The sequence below is a fragment of the Dipodomys ordii genome, unplaced genomic scaffold, assembly GCF_000151885.1.
Source record: "Dipodomys ordii isolate 6190 unplaced genomic scaffold, Dord_2.0 Scaffold125, whole genome shotgun sequence".
Taxonomy (NCBI): Eukaryota; Metazoa; Chordata; class Mammalia; order Rodentia; family Heteromyidae; genus Dipodomys; species Dipodomys ordii.
In genome coordinates, this window is record NW_012267341.1 from 1,010,894 (window position 1) to 1,033,953 (window position 23,060).

General features: G+C 45.2%; 1 protein-coding gene across 2 annotated transcripts in view; it reads right to left on the reverse strand.

Annotated features, from left to right (window-relative positions):
- The window catches only part of Ddb2 (damage-specific DNA binding protein 2, 48kDa), a 24,998-nt gene extending 15,427 nt beyond the window's left edge, over positions 1-9,571 (reverse strand). For both annotated transcript variants that reach the window (XM_013030049.1, XM_013030048.1), the window contains exons 1-3: positions 9,457-9,571; positions 7,581-7,744; positions 6,668-6,859 (exon numbers count right to left, since the gene is read on the reverse strand). In XM_013030049.1, coding sequence (XP_012885503.1) covers positions 6,668-6,859; positions 7,581-7,744; positions 9,457-9,571 — 471 coding nt within the window. The remainder of the gene's footprint in view (positions 1-6,667; positions 6,860-7,580; positions 7,745-9,456) is intronic.
- Between the last annotated feature and the right edge of the window lie 13,489 nt (positions 9,572-23,060).

Sequence of the window (23,060 nt, forward strand, 5' to 3'; positions counted from 1 at the left end):
TTATGTAATCACTTAATCACAATCAAAAAAAAAAAAAAGAACTTCGGGGAAGGGAGGGAGGGGATGGTAGGGGGAAAACAATGGAGGGGCTAACAATGTTCAAGAGGAAGTGTACTCATTACCTCACTCATGTAACTGTAACCCTCTGTATAGTATCTTTACAATAAAAAATTTAAAAAAAAAGTTTTTTTCTTTTTTAGGTTTGCCAGTCCTGGATTCTGTCCCTAAGCTTCTTTTGTTCAAGGCTAGCGCTCTACCACTTGAGCCACAGTGCCACTTCTGGCTTTTTCTGTTTATGTGGTACTGAGGAATTGAACCCAAGGCTTCATGCATGCTAGGCAACTCTACAACTAAGCCACCTTCCCAGTCCTCAAAGGATTCTTAATACACAAGGAATCCATCTTTACAAAAATACCCCCAGATAGTGGAGCCAATTTAGACCTACACTCTAGGCTATAGGAGAGGTAGGAAGGAAAAGAAGAATGAGGGAGTTTGGAGAAGAGGAAGGAAGAAGAAGAGGGTGAAGAGAAGGGAAAAAAACTATCTGAAACTGGGAGCTGGTAGCTCACACCTGTAATCCTAGTTATTCAGGAGGTTGAGATCTAAGGATCAAGGTTCAAAACCAGCCTGATCAGAAAAGTCTGTGAAACTCTTTTCTCCAATTAACCACCAGAAAACTAGAAGTGGTCTGTGAAACTCTTTTCTCCAATTAACCACCAGAAAACTAGAAGTGGAATTGTAGCTCAAAGCAGTACAACACTAGCCTTGAGCAAAAATCTCAGGGACAGCACGTAGGCCCTGAGGTCAAGTCCCACAACCAACAAAACAAAAACAACAAAAAACTATTAACCCACAGGTGAAGTTCATTGACCCAAACAGAACAAACTCAGAAAGCAAGGCATATTATAGACACTTTAAAAGTAGACAGAAAGAGTGGGGCACTAGTGGCTAACACCTGTAATCCAAGCTACTCAGGGGGCTGAGATCTGAAGATTATAGTTCAAAGCCACCCCCAGCAGGAAAGTCTGAGATTCTTATAAACCACCAGAAAACCAGAAATGGCGCTGTGGCTCAAGAGGTAGAGCACAAGCCTTGAGTTGAAAAGCTAAAGAGCTGAGGGACAGTTCTCAGGCCCAGAGTTCAAGCCTCATGACAAAAAAAAAAAAAAAAGTAGCCAGAAAGTCTGGGAAGGTGGCTCAGTAGTAGAGTGCTTGCCTCATATGAATGAGGCCCTGGGTTAGAAACCTCAGCACCATATAAACAGAAAAAACCAGAAGTGGCACTATGGCTCAAATGGTAGAGTGCTAGCCTTAAGCAAAAAGCAGCTTAGGACAGCACCCATGCCCTGAGTTCAAGCCCCAGGAGTAACAAAAAAAATGAAATTTAATTTCCTAAAACCTATGAAACTAGTGGACTTGGAATGTGGCTTAATGGTAGATGCTTGCCTAGCATGAAGCCCTGGGTTCAATTCCTCAGTACCACATAAACAGAAAACTCTAAAAATAGCATAGTGGCTCAAGTGGTAGAGTGCTAGCCTTGAGCAAAAGAAGCTAAAGGACTGTGCCCATGCCATGAGTTCAAGTCCCCCAGTAAAAACCGTAAAACCAGAATTTTTATACCCAGCAAAAATGTCTTCTTGGAAATTAAAAAGCAGTACTTTCTTAGGCAAGCAAAAGTAGATAGAATTCCTCATCAACCAGCCCACATTACAACAAATGTTAAAGGAATTCTTGCAAAGCAAAATGATTCCAAAAGGAAATCTGGATCACACAAAAGCATGAACTGCACTGAAAAGAGCAATATATAGGTAAATACAAACATTATTTTTCACTTTAATAAAACCTTTGGGGATATGGATATAACAGTGGTAGAGTGCATGCTTAACACACAAGACCTATACGTACAAAATGAAAACCTTTAAAAGATTTTCACAGGGCTGGGAAGTTGGCTCAGTGTTAGAGTGCTTGTCTTGCATGCATGAGGCCCTGGGTTCGATTCCTCAGAACCACATAAGCAGAAAAAGCTGGAAGTGGTACTGTGGCTCAAGTGGTAGAGCAATAGCCTTGAGCTGAAGAGCTCAGGGACAGCACCCAGGCCCAGAGTTCAGGCCCACGACCAAAAAAAAAAAAAAAAAAAAAGAAAAAGATTTTCACTATAGGATTCAGGGTGTGGTTCAAGTAGTAGAATACTTGCTGGGTTAAAAAAAAAATTCCTCTCTAAAGCTAAGTACAGTGTATAATCACAATAACAGGGAGGCTAATGTAGGAAGACCATGAATTTGAGGCCCCATAATGAGACCACCTCAAAAAAAAAAATTCTCTTACCTACAACCAAATCATTCCACTCTAAAGTATTTTCTCAAGGAAAATAAAAATGGATATGCACATAAACACCTGTGCATGAATACTTATAGCAGTTTTATTTATAGTTGTCAAAATCTAGAAAAAAACAAATGTTTTTGAACAGATAAATGGAAAAATCGACAGTATTCAGAAATAAAAACAAATGTAGGTGAATCTCAAAAATACTGTATGAAAGAAGCTAGACCAGGGGCTGGGAAGTGGCTCAGTGGTAGAGTGCTTGCCTTGCATGCATGAGGCCCTGGGTTCGATTCCTCAGTACCACATAAGCAGAAAAAACCAGAAGTGGCACTGTGGCTCAAGTGGTAGAATGCTATCTTTAGCTGAAGAGCTGAGAGGCAGCGCCCAGACCCGGAGTTTAGGACCCATGACTGACAAGAAAAGAAAAGAAGCTAGACAAAAAAAACATATACTTATGATACCATCTATGTAAAATTCTAGAAAATGTGAATTTATCTATAGGGATAAAAAGCAAGTCAGTAGCTCCCTAGACACAAGAGCAAGAATAGAGAAGAATGGATCAGAAAGGGTATTATAGAACTATTAGGGATGACAGATAGGTTCAAATATTGAGCATAACTTCGGTAATAAATTCTCATAGCTGTCCAAACTCATCAAATTGAATACTTCAAATGTACAATTTACTACATATAATTACATCTCAGTTAAAAGGTAAAAAGAAGTAAAAACTCCAGGCCTAAATGGATTTGCTATATATATTATAGAAGAAACAATACAGAGTCTACACTATTTTCCCCCCAGGAAAAAGAAGCAGAGAGAATGTTCTCTATATTGCTTTATGAGGTTGACATTACCTAGACCACCCAAACTAAAGACATTAAAAAAAGAGAGAAACAATTATGGAATATTTTTAAATAGTGTCTTTCTGGTATGGTATGATTAAACTAAAATGTTTGACATAAATAAACCACAACAGATAGCACAGCAGAGTATTTATGTGATAACACTGGCAATAGAATGAGTGTGTGTAATAGTGCTGAAAATAGAGATTTGGGGTCAGTTTACTTTATTCTTTATAATTCTCTTTCTCGCTCTCTCTCTTTTGGTTTGAGACAGGTTGTTATACTATGTAGCCCAGGCTGGCCTCAAATTTGCAGGTTTCTTTGCCTCAGTCTCCTATTAGGATGACAGATGTGTCCATCATGTCTCACTTATACTGTCATCATCTCCATTTGTATGAATAGAAATTGCACATGAATACAATAAAGCTACCTTCATTTTGATTATACATATTCCCCAATCAAGAGACTTGAAAAATGTCAAGATCAGAGCCAAGGTCAGATGACTAAAGTAAAAAAAACTTGGCACTACTGCTCCTCTAGTTACTGATCTTAAATCAGCTTCCTGCTATCAATATCAAGGAATAAAATAAAGTTCATCTCAAACCAGCATACCTTCCTCTGCTGCATGCTAACTCCTTGCAATCATAAAGTTCAAATGACCAAACCAATCAGCCTGATGGTGTAAGGAAACTTTAGCTGTATGTATATAATATAATAAAGGGTGATGCAGGGCTGGGAATGTGGCTTAGTGGTAGGGTGCTTGCTTAGCATGCATGAGGCCCTGGGTTCAATTCCTCAGCACTACAACAGAAACTACACTAAAACAGAAAAAGCTGGAAGTGGTGCTGTGTCTCAAGTGGTAGAGTGCCGGACTTGAGCAAAAAGAAGCTCATGAACAGTGCCCAGGCCTGAGTTCAAGCCACAGGATTGGCCAAAATAAATAAATAAATAAATAAATGGAGGGGGTGATGCAAGAAGTTACAGATATAGTTCAGTGGTAGACTATTCCTAATCCTCATACAGATCTTTGTTTGAACCCCAGCAAAACACAAACATACAAACACACACACACACACACACAAACAATGTAAAACAAAAGCAGCCTCAGTCTGGCACAAATTCAAAGTAGTTGTCATTCCTCTTTTTAAAAAGTCAGGCCTGGGCTGGGAAGGTGGCTCAGTGGTAGAGCGCTTGCCTTGCATGCATGAGGCCCTGGGTTCGATTCCTCAGTACCACATAAGCAAAAAGGAAGTGGCTTGGGCTGGGAAGGTGGCTCAGTGGTAGAGCACTTGCCTTGCATGCTCGAGGCCCTGGGTTCGATTCCTCAGCACCACATAAGCAAAAAGGAAAAAAAGCCAGAAGTGGCGCTGTGGCTTAAGTGGTAGAGCGCTAGCCTTGAGCTGAAGAGCTGAGGGACAGCGCCCAGGCCCAGAGTTCAGGCCCCACAACCAGACCAAAAAAAAAAGTCAGGCCTGTGAGCCTAGCTACTCAGAAGGCTGAGATCTGAGGATCATAGTTCAAAGCCAGCCCATGGAGGAAAGTCAGTAAGACTCTTATCTCCAATGAACTACTTAGAAAAAGCCAGAAGTGGTACTGTTGCTCAAGTAGAATGCTAGCCTCGACTACAAAGAGGCTCAGGGACAGTGCCCATGCCCTGAATGCAAGCCCCAGGAGGTCAGGAGGCTCTGTCCTTAGAATAGACTACTTCTTACCACTTCAAGAATGAACCAAAATTTTATTTTTATTCACATGCCCTAGATTTCTAGAAAAAATAAATCTCTTCTTACCTGAGGAGCTTTGGATTCTAACTCAAATTTAAAGCTCCTCTCCTAGAAACCACCTACCTTATTGCCTACCTTGTCAGAGGGCAGGAGGCCCACCAAGTATTGTAGTCAACACTCCTCTGGCTGTCTTCCCTCTTGACCTCCATAATTTGTTTTCTTAAACACCTATCTCGTACCTTGCACCAACATACATCTTTCCTGTTTCTCTCTTCATTTAAATATATCTTTTTCTTATTGCTCACTCATCTGTGAAACCTCTCCATCAACTCAATTCATAAGGGATTTTTCCTTTTCTCATATTCTGGAGTATGCACACATCCAATTTCCCAGCTATACTTCATAGCCCTCATTTTTTCAAGAAATATAAAGCAGCTACTATAAGCCACTGCTCTAGGCTCTAGGGATACAGTGGTAAACCAGAAAGACAAGATCCCTGTAATTATGGAGCTTTTTTCTAATGTGCAAAGACATTAAAAAATCCAATATTTCACCTAGTGATAAACATTGGGGAGAGGGGATGTAACACAGGAAAACACAGAAATAGGAAATGATGAAACGGGATGGATATACTTATGAATAGTAGAGGCAGTAAACATTTCTGGTTTCTTTTTTTTTGGTCAGTCATGTGACTTGAACATAGGGTCTAAGTGCTGTCCCTGCGCCTTATGGCTCAAGGCTAGTGCTCTACCACTTTGAGCCACAGCACCACTTCCAGTTTTCTGGGGATTAACTGGAGATAAGAGCCTAAGTAGCTAAGATTACAGCTGTAAGCCACAGGCACCCGGCTTTATTCTAACTTAAGGGAACATTTAATGCTGGGCACCAGTGGCTCACGCCTGTAATCCTAGCTCCTCAGGAGGCTGAGATCTGGGGATCTTGGTTCAAAGCCAGTCCGGGCAGGAAAATCACCATCAGACTCTTATCTCCAATAAGCTACTCAAAAACTGCAAGTGGTGGAAGTGGCGCTGTGGTTCAAGTGGTAGAACACTCGCCTTGAGCTGAAGAGCTGAGAGACAGCGCCCAGGCCCAGAGTTCAAGCCCCCTGGCTGAAAAGTTCGTTAGCCTCTTTATCTCCAATTAACCACCCCTCAAAAAAACTAGAAGTGGAGCCGGGAATCAAGCCACTTCCAGTTTTCTAGTGGTTTATTGGAGATGAGTCTCATGGAGTTTCCTGCCCGGTCTGGCTTGGACTGTGATCTTCAGATCTCAGCCTCCTGAGTAGCTAGGATTACAGGCAAGAGCCACGGGCGCCCGGCTAAGGGAATATGTCTTTGAGGGGCATATCTTCCCCTAGCCCCTTCCTGTCTGTCTTTCTGCTTCCTGGCTGCCATGAGCTGAGCAACTCTGCTCCAATACAGTTTCAACCATTAATATACTGCCTCACCACAGGCCCAGAAACAATAAAACTAGTCTGGCACAGACTGAAAATGAGAACCAAAATACATCCTTCCTCCTTTAAACTGTTTTTCCCAGATACCTGTTTCAATTATAAATAACAGGGGAAGGGGAAAAAAAAAACAGATCTCAAAGAGGTAAGAAGGGGCTTAGACTCTGAGTGAGCTAGTTGATACCTCCTAATATTTCAAGGGCAGGCATTCAGTAATTCATTTGGCATGTTTAAAAATGCCCCATTACTTGCTACTAGATAATGTCAATATTCCATTCATTCACTCAATAAACACTTCTTTAGCACTATCATCCAGCACCAGGAACTGCTTACCCCTTTAATAAAGGTGGGTTTGTCCTTTATGCCAAAGTTCCAGAGCATGATATCTCCTCCTTTGGAGCCTACAGCCAGGGTGCTGGGATGAGTCGGGTGCCATGCCAAGGATGTAACCCTCCTGTCAAAGGGGGCAGCTTTTTGGAATATCCGGTAAGAAGCAAGAGAATGCAAAAAGGATTTCTGAAGACCCTGCCACACAGAAAAAGAACTAAGTTGAATCAGTTGCTTTAAAACTCAAGTTCTATTTAAAAAAAAAAAACACTAAAAATCTCAAGTCCTAGCCTGGAGCTCAATGCCAATAATCTAGAGGATTGTAGTTCGAAGCCTGGGCAGAAAAGCCCATGAGACTCTTCTTATCTCCAATAAATAACTACAAAGCTAGAGGTGGAGCTATGGCTCAAGTGGTAGAGCACTAGCCTTGAGCACAAAAGCATCCAGGCCCTGAGTTCAAGCTCCAGAACCAGCACCAGAAAAAAAAGAGTAAGGTTACAGGTGAGGTTCAAGTGGTAGAACATCAACTGTGAGCTTAATGAGAGCAAGCTTCCCTGCATTCAAACCCCAGTATCACCAAAATAAACTCATAAATAAAACTCAAATCCTTGATAACTGCAATCTCAGGCTCCTTCACAGATAGGCTCTAGGGTCAAGTCCTTCTATCAAAGGAAAGCTAACTAGAGTTGTGCATGAATTATCTACAATATACATGAACTAATTTGGAACACAAGGGGGTAGAGTACATTCCATCAGAAAAGTTTTTCTCCCTGGTTGAGTGCTCAGTACGCCAGGCACAAGGTTGAAGTGATCTAACCACTCTGCCAACTTGAACCAAAATATCTTCTAGCTTCAGAGCATCAAATAGTTGAAAAACCATACAAACCTTTGAACTTCAATCAGGAACTAACTTCCTCACCTGTCGTAGTGATGGCCAGGCAGCTTCATCCAACCTATGCTGGTAGAGGTCCTTGACAATGCTGCTGCACGATGGTGGGACCTGCAGGCTGCTGCATGATGGTGGGACTTGCAGGCTAGCCAAACCTTCCCAAAGGCAGTCTGACTCACATCTCCTGCTACAACCTGCCAAGAAGAACAGACACATATTTTCCTCTCCAATCACAGAAAGGTTTTCAGCTGAAATTACATAAAGACAGCCTTGCTGTTTCATTCAGCATAGTCAGTCTGTCCCATCACCTCCTAAAAGCCTTTCCACAGTCTGTTTAGTCTCACTCAGCACAAGAAAGAAATAATGAGTACAGACTTCCCTTCCCCCAAACACTCCCCTAAAGTATGATATTGCAGTATTCCTGAAAGCTGGGCCAAAGAAATAAACAAGAAGAAAGTATACTGCAGACTTTCCAGTGTGGGATGGAAAACTGGAGTTGGGAATTTTAAAATCACAGATAATACATAGTAAGATTTTAGGACAGCATGGTATAATTGTTTTAAGGAAAAAAAAGTATGTTTCAATTCTATATTAAAGTAGCAGTAGGGAGGCTGGGTGTAATCCCCGTACTTAAGAGGCTGAGCAAGAAGGACCACCAGAGTTTTAAAATCATCTGGGCCACACAGCAAGACCTTGTTTCAAAATAAAAAAATAAAATAAAATAAAGCTGATCTCATGTCTGTGGCTGCTGTCTGTAATCCTAGCTACCCAGGAGGCTGAGATCTGAGAATTATATTTAGAAACTAGAAGGTAAGGTCTGCCCTGCCCCCCCCCCAATAAAAAGCTACACTTGGAGCTATGGCTCAAAAGGTAGAGTTGCCAGCCTAGGGTGAAAAAACTAAGGGTCAGGGGCTGGGAAGGTGGCTCAGTGGTAGAGTGCTTGCCTTGCATGCCTAAGGCCCTGAGTTCGACTCCTCAGCACCACATAAGCAAAAAGAAAAAAAAAAAAAAAAACTAAGGGTCAGTGCCCAGGACCCGAATTCACACTCAGTACCAGCTTAAAAGTAATCAAGTACTTTCCAACAGTCATTCCAAGTCCTATGGATTTTTCCAGAAGCCAGCCTGACTCAGCTCTAAGCAGGTTACTTCTGGAGAAGTAAATAAATTTTATAAGAATAAAGAAAGTGTGGAACATCAAGATGTACTGGTGGTACCAATTTTCAGAATCTTTTTTTGCAACTAATTCTTCTCATGGACTAAACAATCCACTCCACCCCAACTCGCAGCCCCAAGTTCAAGTACTGAACACGCGAATACGGAGGGGGAGAAGCTGGAATCCTCATATCTGAAAGCACCAAGGACAAATAGCTAACAATCGGCCGGTGGGTATTTAGCATCCAAGTTGAGGGAAGTCCAGGGGTTTAAAACAAACAAAAAATCCTGAGGCAGTAGTGTGGGGCGGGGGGGTGGGGGGGGGCACGAGGCTCACGCCTGTAAAATCCTGCTACTCAACAGACTGAGATCTGAGGATCTGGTTCAAAGCCAGCCTGGGCAGGAAAGTCTGGAAATGGAGCTATGGCTCAAGTGGTAGAGCAGAAAAGGCCCAGGGGAAGTGCCCAGGGCCCGTGTACATACCTATTCCCCCCCCCCAAAAAAAATAATCCTGAGACAAACTAGGTACGTGGAGTCCGTGGCTGTGAAAACCGAGCCCTCAAGCTTCTCCTGGTCACCTGGGATGGGAGTTGTTAAGCCTAAACTCAGGTGTTAACGGCCCGCCCTGTAGGCCAACAACTACAGCCCGCAGCGTGGGCGCCCGGGAAGTGGGCCCGCCGTCCCATTTCCGGGCCGCGGCGGGGGGCCCCTCAACGGCGGGAACCAGTGATAACGCGGCCGACACGCGCAGTACCCGGGCCCTTCACGCGGAGCTTCTTGGCCTCGGGCTCCAGTTCCCGGAGACTTCTGCTCCCGAGGCACACGACCTCCGAGCTTTTCTTGGTTTCTGGGCGTATCTTGGTAGCCATGGCCTACTCGGGTGCGAAGGAGTTGCTAACGTCTCACGCCGATTCCAAGCGTCAGCGGAGAGAACAGGGAGGCGGGAAGGGGGGCAACTCGCACTGCCACACGCAGCGCGCAGCGAAGCCAACTTCCCGCCAAACACGCTCAGCGCGGCGTTGGGGCTCCGCCCCCGCACGGCGGCCCCGCCCCTTCCTGGTGAGAAGGGCGGGCGTGAGGGGGCGGGGCGGGCCTGCGGAGAGGCGTGCGTGCGTCGGGGGAGGGGCTGCCTGCTCCCTGGCCGTGTGGAGCTGTAGATGTGCTTTTTTTCCTTCACCCCAGGGGAAGAACTGAGGTTGTCGCCTATTTGCCGGGCCTGACGTGACAAAACCTGATCGCTCGTGTCCTAACACGGGCGAAGATATCAAGATTGCCCAAACGCCGAGGAGGGCCGGATATCTCTCCATTTCGGTGGACATAAATACGTGCATCTGCTTTGGCTTTGCTCGCTCCTTCCTCTCACGAGACAGATGGGCATTGTTGTGTGTTGGGGGGCGCGTTGCGTTTTAATTTTGTGCAGCTATCAGGGCTGGAACTCGGGCCTTGGTGCTTGCTCGGCTTTATTTGCTCATGGCTGGCGTTGAGCCACACCCCCAGTTCTGCCCTCCCCTCCCCCCTTTTCTTCTGGTTAATTGGAGATAGGAGTTTTTTTTACAGGCTTTTCTACCCACTCGGACTTTGAACTGAGGTCCTCCAAGTCTCATCCTCCTGAGTAGCTAGGATTACAGCTGTGAGCCCACCCGTGTCCAGCTGATAGGTTTTCTTAAAGACACTGCTAGAGAAACCCATTGTGGTGGTGGCTGCCTGTCATCCGGACTCAGGAGGCTGAAGCAGCAGGATCATGGGTCTTAGGCCTGTCTGGACTATACAGGCCCTGTCTCAAACTGATGTCATAGGGCTGGGAAGGTGGCTCAGTGGTAGAGTGCTTGCTTCGCATGCATGGAGCCCTGGGTTCTATTCCTCAGCACCACATAAGCAGAAAAAAGCTGTCAGTGCTGCTGTGGCTCAAGTGGTAGAGCACTAGCCTTGAGCTGAAGAGCTGAGGGATAGCTCCCACGCCCAGAGTTCAGGTCCCATGACTGACAAACAAACAAACAAAAAGGTTATCATAGGAGTTCTTTTGTGCTTATTGCAAAAGAGATGCCTGTAGATAATGTACTGTATATTTTAGAAGAATTTTTAATGCATTCACCAGAAGTGATATTTGAGAAGATATGCTTAACCCAATTTAAACAATACACAATATGTATATATATGAAAACATCAGATGGTACCCCATAAATACCATTTTTATATTTTTATGTCAGTTTAAATTTATTAGTTTAAAAAATAAGCTGATTTCTCAGCAACTTGGAAGGCAGAGTGTTTGAGGTCAGACTGCAAAAAGTTAGTGGAAATCCTCAGAGAACAAGCTAGAGATTATCCTAATGGTGAACATTTTTATTTAAGTATATATATAATTTTTGTCCTTTCTTTGTTGGTACTGGGGATTGAACCCAGGTCATTGTTCCTGTTAGGCAAGTACTTTGCCTCTGAGCTACATCCCAGCCCTATGGTGAACATCTTTAATCCCAGGTACAGGGGAGGTAGAGGCGAAATTATGAAACCCTATCTGAAAAGATTAAAATAATAAAACAGTGGCCAGGAGCCAAAGTCTCATGGCTGCTGAGGAGGTTGAGCTGTGAGGGTCACCATTCCAAACCAGTCCAGACAGGAAAGTCAATAAGATTTTTCTCTTCAATTAATCACCAAAAAGCTGAAAGTGGCTCAATTTGTAGAGCATCAGCCTTGAGCAGAAAAGCTCAGGGATAGCACTCGGGCCCTGAGTTCAAGCCCCAGTACCAGTAAATAAATAAATAATTTTAAAAATGGTAAGAAATTATTTTAAAATGTCAGGAGCTTTGTCTTAAGCGAGAGAGGACCTCCTTAGCAAATGTTCAAATCTTAGTAATGCCCAAACATAAAAATGAAAAAGTAAAATAAAGTAATGTAAAATTTTAAAATAGTGTAAGAAAAGATAATCTACGTTCTTTTTTTTTTTTGGGTTGGTCATGGGGCTTGAACTCAAAATGTTTTACTATATGCTTTTTTACACAAACAGCATGTGACAGGACAAAGGTTTGATCGTAAATTGTAAGACAGTGATTAGGAAGTCTATGGAAGAAAACAATGGAAGATAAGGGTTATTTTAGTAAGTTTGTTCAGGTCCATGTCAGGACGGACTCTGAGGATAAGAATGTTCTCTTCGTGGTGTAGCAAGGGCACTTTTCTCATGGGAAATTTCATGGCCTACTCTTAGGTGGAAGGGAAGAAGGAATCAGCCTTTTCTGTATTCGCCGTTTCTCAAGCATTAGCTCAAAATAATCATAATAATGATGCAGTGATAGGCTGGGAATGTGTCTTAGTGGTACAGCGCTTCCTAGCATGCACGGGCCCTGGGTTTGATCCCCAGCACTATGAGAAAACTAAAGTGGTAAGTTTCGGGGTGGCATGTTCTAGACCCCTTCAATAGACAGTCATAAAATAGTGCACACTTCCTTCTGTTTCCAATCTACAGCAAAACCCCACTGCTTTGAGCTCCTCCCCCAAAAATCCAACACACAACTCTATAATGCCTTTCTAACACCCTCCACATAGTATGGGTTTGTTGTTCTTTGCAACAATACTCATTTCAGAGACAGTGAGTGTGAGAAGCTTCATGAGAGTGGAAGCATGGGGAGGAAGAAGGGTTAAAGGAGACGGACCCTTTAAGTTAGCTTGGAGTGGGATGAGGAAAGGACCAAATCAAGAAAGTCTCCCCAAAGAAGGTAACACTTAAGATGAATCTGGAGAGACTGAGTCACGTCGGTGTGGACGGCATTCCTAGCAGAGGCAGCAGGAAATGCAAAGGCAGGATTTTCATGAGCAAGGGAAATGTCCTGTTTGATACTAGGTTTTCCCATAATCTGTTTTTAGGGCTGGGAAATGTTCCATGGTAGATGGAAGCATTGAGAATAGTGGAAATCTGTATTTCACATACCAGGAAAGCCCTATTTCAGGTTGAGTTTGGAGGCACCCTTAACCTAGATTTTACTTTGCTTCCTTTTGATTCACAATTAACCAACTGCCTAGCCACTTGATGTCATCCATTCTTATCTGATGAGCCATGGAGTGATAACTGGACACATGTTTGTTTGTTTTTTTTTTTTGGGTCGGTCATGGCCTGAACTCTGGGCCTGGGCGCTGTCCCTCAGCTCTTCAGCTCAAGGCTAGAGCTTTACCACTTGAGCCACATCACCACTTACGGTTTGTTCTGCCTATGTGGTACTGAGGAATTGAACCCAGGGCCTCATGCATTCGAGGCAAGCACTCTACCACTGAGCCACCTTCCCAGGACCGACACATGTATTTTTGTGTGTGTACTGATACTAGGTTTCACTCAGGGCCTGAGCACTGAGATAGACTGGCTCTCTATCCCTTGAGCCACAGCTCCACTTCTAGAGGTGGTTAATTAGTAAATTAATTAGTTAATTAGTAAAAGTCTTTCCTACCTGGTCTGGCTTTGAACTATGATCCTCAGATCTCAGTATCTTGAGTAGCTAGGATTACAGATCTGTGCCACTGGTGCCTGGCTGACTATATATATATATATATATATATATATATATATATATATATATATGTATATATGTATATTTTTATTTATACTTATAAAATATATTTATTTATTTTATTTATTTATTTTTTGCTGGTCCTGGGGCTTGAACTCAGGGCCTGGGAGCTGTCCCTCAGTTCTTCAGCTCAAGGCTAGCGCTCTACCACTTGAGCCACAGCGCCATTTCTGGCTTTTTCTGCTTATGTGGTGCTGAGGAATCGAACCCAGGGCCTCATGCATGCAAAGCAAGCACTCTACCACTGAACCACCTTCCCAGCCCCTTGACAATTATATTTAAGACATCTATTTTATTGTTGCTACTCTGATGAGAGGGTGCATGGTCCAACCAGGGCTCCATAGATACTATGCCATGAAACCCCACTTATAGATGTTTGGTCCTGTCTGTGATGGGATTTTGACATAAAGCTTCACAGGCAACTCACTCAAAAGCTGCTGGTGACAGCGAGTCAGATCTCGTGTTTACACTGGAAGGTGGACAGGCCATGAGCATGACACTAAATAATGCCAGTTTCTTTGATCTGCAAAACAATGTGGCTCTCATGGCTTCTAGAACAGATAATAGAGCACAGGGTGAAAAACATTGCACTTAGGCTCATTTTTTTTCTCTTTCATTTTTTTTAAGTCATCATAAGATGAAAAGGGAAGGACTAGGTGGGCCTTTAAGTTGTAGAATCTGTAGTCTTTACAGTTTGCTGTAAAATTGGTGCAAGCCAGTGTTGCACTCTCCCTGTGTGAAGTTTCATCTAGTGAGGATCCTTTTCCTGGTGCAGGCTGATACATGATTCTGACTCTGTTCAAGCTGTCTACGGATCCCCACACTGCTGAGTCTGCAAAACCATCCACAATCTGCACAGATGAAGTGTGCAGGCTTCCCCACTGCAGCCAGTGGTTTGCAAATGACAGCCTGGGGGATTCTGCAGACCTTGTGGGTAATTGAAAGTTCACATTCCTCTGAAAGGATTGGAAACAGACTGATTAGAACTCATGCTTCCCGAGTTCTTATTGCTTGGCATCTCCAATACACGTTTAAGTACCCAAACTTGAGCACATTCATAGACATGTTAAAGGAAGGCCTGCCTCCCAGCTTCTGCAAAAATTGAATTTGTGTGTCTGTGTGTCTCTGTGTGTGAGTCCTGGGGCTTGAAGTCAGGGTTTGGGCACTGTCCCTAAGTTTTTTTTGCTCAAGGCTATCACTCTACCACTTGAGCCATAGCTCCACTTCCAGCTTTTTGATGGTTAATTGGAGATAAGAATCTCTGACTAGTCTTGGTTTGAACCGTGATCCTCATTTCTCAGCCTCCTGAGTAGCTAGGATTACAAGTATGAGTCACCTGGCTGAATACTTAAAAAAAATACACATTTTTTTTGTAAGGTATATTAGTTAGGTTTCATTAGGTGGCTGATGAAGAGAACACCACACGCTATTCAGCAGGAGAAGTTTATTTATTTTATTTTATTTTTTGGGGGGGTCCATTTGTGGGGCCTGAACTCTGGTCCCGGGCACTGTCCCTCAGCTCTTCAGCTCAAGGCAAGCACTCTACCACTGAGCCACCTTCCCAGCCCCAGGAGAAGTTTATTTACTGAACTGCTGCCCACACCGTGCATGGTGGAGAAACATGGCTGAAAAGGAAAAGGGGCACCCCACTCCTGGGCCAGGACTTATCTAGGCCAGGGACAGGAAGAGGTGTGGCCAGGTGGGGGAATGGTGTGACCTCAGGGTGTGGGACTCTCCTAAGGTCAGATGGGAGGGGCATGTGACCAGGGGTGGCCCAGGATGTGACCTAGCAGGAGGGGAAGGTGACTGCTTTCAGGTCTGCCAGTTACCTAGGGAACAGATACTGGGCCCAAACTTAGCCAAAGGGTAGGGAGGTGTTCCTGTGCAGACCTTACAGTTTTGGTTTGGTTTGGTTTGGTCTTGGGATTTTTTTTTTTTGGGGGGGGGAGGTCCTGGTGCTTGAATTCAGGGCCTGGGCGCTGCCCCTAAGCTTTTTTGCTGAAAGCTAGCACTACAGTACCATTCAAAAACAAACAAGCCATTTTTGTTAGTATATATGAGCTGCAAAAGGGACTTCGTTGTACTAGGTCCTTACTTATATAAAATGTGCCTCATCAGACTCACCCCTTTGCGTCAGTCTCCTCACCCCTGCTTTCTCCTTCTTGAAACAATTTCAGCTAGTTTCATTATTCCATTTTCACACACACACACACACACACACACACGTATTGACCATGGCAATATTAAGTATATAACTTAGGACGAGGATGCAGCTCAGAACACATGCTTAAAATGTATGGGCCTTGAGACTGATCCCCAATACCAAGAAAAAAATGTACGTAATATCTGCCAGTGTCAGATAGCAATGTAAGCACCAAAACAAACACTCCCTGACTTGACTGTGTAGGAATGGAGCACCTTCCACACTAAATCAATTTTTTTTTTCTGGTACTGGGGCTTGAATTCCAAGCTTTGCGATCTTGAGTGGCTTTTTCAATCACGGTTGCCTCTCTACCACTTGAGCTACACCTCCACTTCTGGCTTTTTGCTGGTTAATTGGTGGTAAGAGTCTCTCAGATTTGTCTGCCTTAGCTGACTTTGATCTCAGCCTCCTGAGTATCTAAGATTACAGGCGTGAGCCATCTGCTAACTCCATATTCTCTCACAAGGTACAAAGAATGCCAGGGATCTCCTCCATGCAATCAGATTTGTACAGCAACCACTCATGCTGAAATAAACTGTGAGATGCTTTTAAACTTTAAAATGTTCTACAAATAGAAGTTGTTATGTAATCTCTTGGCAATATAGTATTTACTGATAGGGACCAATGAAAGTGGTGTAAAAGCTCTTTGCTGATCTCAAGTACCCTCACTGGCACCATAGGATAGCCGTGTTGGAAAGAGTGGGGGCCAGAGAATGAGAAATGAGGAGTTTTGAGGTCTGGCAGTATCTTCTACTCATCTTCTGACCTGTCTCTCCTGAGGACTGCAGAAAACCCCAAGTGGCAGAAAGGAAAATGATTCTCTCTGTTACAGCTGAGCTAGTTCCCTATGGGTGGATGAGGCACATGTTAGAGGAGTTGGGAGACGTGACTTTACATTCCTTCACATTCCTCTCTTCCCACTCTCCTTTCCACTGCCCTGCTTTGACTTCTGTCCCTACTATGACACTGAATCTCTAGGAGCACGTGAACACCCCCCTTCCGCCCCCCATTTAAAAAAAGAAAAAAAAAACTAGCCAGGCACTGGTGGCTCAGGCCTGTAATCCTAGCTACTCAGGAGGCTGAGATCTGAGGATTGCGATTCAAAGCTAGCCTAGTCGGGAAAATCCATGAGACTCTTATCTCCAATTAACCAGAAACCTGGAAGTGTTGCTGTGGATTAAGTGGTGTCCCCTCCTCTGCTTATATCCCTGGCAGGGCCTCCTCCTGCACTCAGAGGAAGCTCACAAAGCAGAACAGAGGCGGGGTGCTGCAGTCTCATACCTCATTCTGCGCCTTTCACACAATCACTCTCCAGGCCATAGCCTCTCTCTCCTCTTTCCAGAAGGCCAAGGTCCCATGGCAAAGTCTGTGTATACCGATTCCTCAGTCCTTTGCCCGGAATGTTCTTCTGTTCATTTTCTGTTCTCCTAGCTCACTGCCATTTGGGTTTTGAGGGAGACACACAAACTTCCAGAGAAGTCTTTCACCATCTCCCTATCAAAATTATGCTCCTGTTATTGTTTTCACAGCCTCTTGCTTTTTTTTTCTTTCTCTTTTTCTTCCCCAATGCTGGGGAGTGAAGCCAGGCCTCACACAAGCTAAGAGACATTGCACTTCTGAAATATACCCCCAGTCCAACCACAGTTTGTAATTACCATTCCGACCTTTATTTTATTGAACTTCTATGAAGTCAGGGATCTTGTGTGCTTTCTTTGAATTGAGGAGTGAACAACCAGCATGGTGTCGGCACACACTGGGTATTCCAGGCACCTCATTTGCTAAATAAAGTCAAAGGGCTACTTTAATAGAACTCCTATGTTACTAGCAAAGGATGGCCCTAAACTTGGGACAGGACAGGACTGACTTCCTGAGCAGAGGCCTCCTACCGTTCAGAGCTGAAAGGTAGACAGACAACAGTGGCTGCTCCCAGGGAACCTTCTGTTAGCTCTGTTACTTTGCAAAGAATCCGCCTTGGGCAAATTCCTGCCCCTGGAGAAACTTTCTCTGTAGCTGTACTCAGAAACCTGTTTTGCATTTTCAACCTAAAGCCCTTCCTCTGCTATTCTTGCCATCATAACCCAGAAACAGCCTCCCCCACTGGGGTTAGTCTCACTGGATAACTCAGACCAGTTTTTCCACCTGGGGTTGCCTGAGATCCTAAAAACATAGTCGATGAATCAGGATACTTTGATACTTTACTCAGCTGCCTGTCAGGAATGCTGCTGGGGCAATGTCCAGAGGCCTCAAGTAACTCGAGAAACAAGGAGGGCTTCAGACCAGTTAAGGTCTGCCTTCAACCCTCTGCTTGCTCTAATTTACCCTCCACTGGATTGCCAGAGTTTTTTGTTTTGCTGTGTGCCCCCACCCCCACCCCACCCCCACTAACTTTGAACTCAGGGCCTTTGGCTTATATGGCTAGTGCACTACCACGTGAGGCACACCTCCAGCTCAGATGATTTTTGCTGTTTATTTTATTTATTTATTTATTGTTGGTTATGGGCCTTGAACTCTGGGCCTGGGCACTGTCCCTGAGCTCTTCAGCTCAAGCCTAACGCTCTATCACTTGAGCCACAGGGCCACTTCTGGTTTTCTGGTGGCTTATTGGAGAGAAGAGTCTCAAGGACTTTCCTGCCCAGGCTGGTTTTGAACCATGATCCTCAGATCTCAGCCTCCTGAGTAGCTAGGATTACAGGCATGAGCCACCCAGATTATATTTTATGTTGTTGGACAAAGGGGTTTTAATTCATCAAGTCAGATTATTAGTACAATGCATCCTGATCAATATCACCCCCATTGCTGGTTAGTTTTTAGATGGCACCTCTCAGACTTCTATGCCTGGGTTGTTTTTCAACCTTGATCCTCTAGATCTCAGCCTCCTGTGTAGCTAGGATTACATGTGTGAACCACTAGTACCCAGCTCAGATCTCTCTCTCTCTCTCTTTTTTTTGGGGGGGGGGTCAATTGCAGGGCTTGAACTCAGGGCTTGGAAGCTGTCCCTGAGATTTTTCCTACAGTGCCACTCCTGCTTTTCAGATCTCAGCCTCTCAAGTAGCTAAGATTACAGGCATGAGCCAGCCACCGGTGCCTGGCTCAGAGTTATCTTTAAAAAGATAATTTGGGGGGGGGGGCTGCAAATATGGCTTAATGGTAGAGTGCTTGCCTAGCATGCATGAGGCCCTGGGTTCGATCCCTCAGTACAACATAAACAAAAATAATAATAAAATTATATATTAAAAAAAGATAAATGGGAGCTAGGGGTATAGCTAGGTGGTAAAGTACATGCACTCTAGTGTGAAAGGCATGGGTTTAATTCTCAGTGATGGGGGAGGGGTGACATTGACCAAAATTCATGATATTCATAAGCTATTTGAAGATGAAAAAATAAATTATTTCATAGGTAAAGATAAAATAAGGTGGCCTACCCTTTGGTCCCTGCTACTCTGGAGGCTGAGGTAGATGACTGCTTGAGTTCAGGAGTTCCAGGCCAGCCTGAACAACATAGTGAAATCCCTATCTCAAAAATAAATAAAAGGGGCTGGGAAGGTGGCTCAGTGGTAGAGCGCTTGCCTTGCATGCATGAGGCCCTGGATTCGATTCCCCAGCACCACATAAGCAAAAAAAAGAAAAAAAGCCAGAAGTGGTGCTGTGGCTCAAGTGGTAGAGTGGTAGCCTTGAGCTGAAGAGCTGAGGGACAGTGCCCATGCCCAGAGTTCAGGCCCCACAACCGGACCCAAAAACAAAACAAAAGAAAACAAAACAAAAAAATAAATAAATAAAATTCAGCTGGGCACTGGTGGCTGACGCCTATAATCCTAGCTACTCAGGAGGCTGAGATCAGAGGATCACAGTCCAAGCTAGCCCAGGCAGGAAAGTCCGTGAGAGTAATCTCCAATAAACTACTGGGAAACCAGAAGTGGCACTGTGGCTCAAGTGGTAGAGCGCTTGCCTTGAGCTGAAGAGCACAGGGACATCACCCAGGCCCAGAGTTCAAGCCCCACAACTGAAAATAAATAAATAAATAAATAAATAAAATTCTTCAGTCACACTAGCCATTTTCTTTTCTTTTCTTTTATTTGTGAAGATACTGTACAGAGGGGTTACAATTACATGGGCAGGATAATGCGTACATTTCTTACCAAGCATTGCAGCCTCCTCCTTTTGTTTACCCTTCACATCCCTTCCCAGCCTCCCCCCTCTCCCCCAAACACTAGCCATTTTCTAAGTGCTCAATAGCACTGAGTGGCTGGTGGCTATCTTATTAGACAGCACAGCTTTAAAACACTTCTGTCACTACAGAAAATTCTATTGGGCAGCACTATCCCCTTCCCACCCTCACCCTTTCCTCCTCCTCTTCCTCTTCTTCCTCTTCTTCTTCTGTACTCATTCTAAGGCTTGAACTCAGGACCAGAGTACTGTCCCTGAGCTTTTGTGCTCAAGGCTAGCACTCTACCACTTTAAGCCACAGTGCTCAAGATTTCTGGTGGTTAACTGGAGATAAGAGTCTCACAGACTTTTCTGCCGGGCTGGCTTTGAACCAAAATCCTCAGATCTTAGCCCCCTGAGTAGCTAGGATTACAGGCGTAAGTCACCTGTGTGCAGCTCAGTCTGCATTCTAATGATAGATACATGTTCTTATTGCAATTCCATCCGAAGGGTTCTGGGGCTTGAATCCAGTCCCTTATGTTGTGTGTGCTAAGCACTCTACACTCAGCCACACTCACAGTCCCTTACTGAAAATTTTCTATTATTCCAAAAAGTTTCCTTTATCACTTTGAGACCTCTCCTTAGGGATAACTATTGGAATTCATTTGGTGTACTTTCTCTCTAAATATTAGCATGATCTGCACCTTTTCACTCAGCAGTATCTTAGAGATTTTCATGTAAGAGTGTGTCTCTGTGTCTTTCCGTCTCTGGCTAGGGGTTAGTGGTAGAGTGCTTGACTAGAATATGTATACGTACCTATGCCTGGGTTCAATCCTCAGTCCTACCAAACTGAAGGAAAATTCCTCTCTGTACTTTGTTCTCCAGCTGTTGCAGAGTGATCCACAGCATGGGTGAACTTTAGTGATTCACCACCTCCCTTGTGATGCACATTTGTTTCCATTCCCCCTCCCATTGCAAATAGGATATGCAAACATCTCCATACTTCTTGCTGCATTTGTGTAGCACGGAAGCCGAAAAGCAGACTTGCTGGTCGTAAAATCATATGCTAACACTCCTGGGGCTTGGCACTCCCTGAAGCACCCGCCTTGGAATGCCTCTCTGCATGACTAATTCCCTACTCACAGAGCCAAATAGTGTCCTGTCTTTGTGGAACTTGGTTTTTCTTGTGTTCCTGGGGTTCTGTCTTATTTATGTATTCCCAACACTTAAGCATAGGGTTTAGCATCCAGTGAAAATTCAAATATTTTCTTGGCTGGATGAATGAATAAATAAACAAGTGAAGGTACAGTGGTTAGGACATTCCAGAAACTCAAGGTGAGTCTATGAGTTGTCCTGATACTTGGCTACAGACCAATCTGCCATCTGATGCCCTGAGCCAAGCTGCTTCTTATTAAAACTTTGTCTTGATCCGCCTTGGGAGCATGTCATCTTGAACTCTGTTCAGGTTGGGGATGGCACTGATATTGCAGCATGTATTAAAGGCTTTGTCCATAGGGCAATCTGAATTCCCCTTCTGCAGGGAAAGTAGTTTCCAGAGGCAGGTGTGTCTCCTTTGAAGCAGCCCAAATGTGCTCATTTCTCCCCCTTCCTCCCATTACACAGCACACACACACACACACACACACACACACACACACACACACACACACACACACACACACACACACCACAAACAGTACCCTGGAGACAATTAAGATCAACTGCAATATTTCTGATCTCTGCTTGTAGAATTGAACCCAAGGGAAACCAGATGTTTTCCACACTACATCCCGCTTCTCTCTGAGGTCTGATGAACCGCTATTTTCTCAGTCTCTATGCCCTCATTTCTCTAGATTCCCAGAGCCTGCTGCCAACTTTATTTTTAATGAGGCTTTAATAAGCGGCTCCTGTAATTAATTTCATTCTTGTATTTTCACACTTTCTGTCTAGGTGCCTAAATGCCCCAGGCACTGGGATGGATGCTAACTGAATTTTAAAGAATATAAACTGCTATGGCCGTCATTAGATGTTTCCCTAGCTGCTCTTATTTGCAGTTGTTTTACAATCATTCATTAACTGGGGCACCAGGCCCAGTGGAAGGTCAACAGGGTCATCTGTCAGGTTTTATAGAGGCAGAAACAGAGATAAGGAGAGAAGAGATTTGTCAAAGCCCCAAAAGCAAGATGGATGTTGAAACTGGTTTCAGAATCCACACGCTCAGGTTTCAGATCCACTACCAGCAACATGTCCTTAGGCCAAAGGTGGCCCGTCTTAAGTGTCTCCCCCCCGCCACGCCCCCAAGATCTTGGGGAGACAGTTTTTGCTCCCACCTTAGCCCTTAGCAGCTCAATGCTACTATCCCTGAAATAACTGCCATTTATGCTCTGCAGACCCCCTTTCTCTTTTGCGAGCTGATTCATCCGCCTAGAGAACGCGCCAATGGTTGCTCCCTGATTTAGAAGCAACAAGATTTTGCTATTTTTAAAAGTTGCCTTTTGGAAATGGGCGCGCACGTCCTCACACCCCTCAGGGAATGGGGGCCCCAGGCTCCCAGAGCTCGCGCACTGTGGGGGGGGAGGGAGATGGCGCGCCCCTGGGCTGGGGGGGGAGGGGTGTTCTTTACCCCGGAGCCAATCTGCCCTGCAAGGAAGGACCCCCTGAGCGATGGACCCATTCGGCCCACTCCCTCTGGTCTGCGGGGCTCCGGGCATCGCCGCTGGGTCACCCGGGCCAGGAGGGAGCGGGAGGGGAGGGGCGAGGAAGCCGAGCAGGTGGCGATTAGGTCAGCCTGGAACACTCTCGGGCCACTCCAGTGGATATAAATAACAGACTGGCAGACTGTGAAAAGTCCTAGGGGAAGGGAGGGGGGTTTGGTGTGTGTGTGTGGGGGGAAGGTGGAGATAAGGGGAGAAAGGCTTTCTTAAGGATACGGTGGCATTTTTGGCAATCTGAAGTCCTCTACCACCCGGGTACAGGAGGCAGGAGGGCGGGCGGAGGGATTTCTGAATGAGCCGTACAAAATCAGCGGATGGGCACGGGGGTGGGGGGAGGAGCTCGTGCCTTGGGTCCCACCCCCACCGCCCGTGTGTCCCCGGCCTCCGAACGCGCCCCGGCTTCACCAGCCGAGCCGCACGTGGATGGGCGCACGGCTTCGGAGTCCCGCTCGAGCCCGGGGGGAGTCTCTTGAGCCGCAGTTTCTGCCATCCGCACAATGGGATTCCTAAGGCTTCCGAGGGGTGGTGGTGGTTAGCTGCTCCCCCGAGCTAACTTCTCAGTGAGGCCGTGTCGTCCCCACACCCCCTCCAGGGGGGGCCCGTGCAGGTCCCCGCTCGCTCCCGCGGGTCTCCGAGGCTCTGCCTAAGTCCGGGAAGGGCAAAGCCGAAACCCGACTCCGTGGTCCGCGGCGTCAGCCCTGGCCCTCCGCGGCACGCCGATCCCACGGCCCCGCAAAGCCGCGGGGCG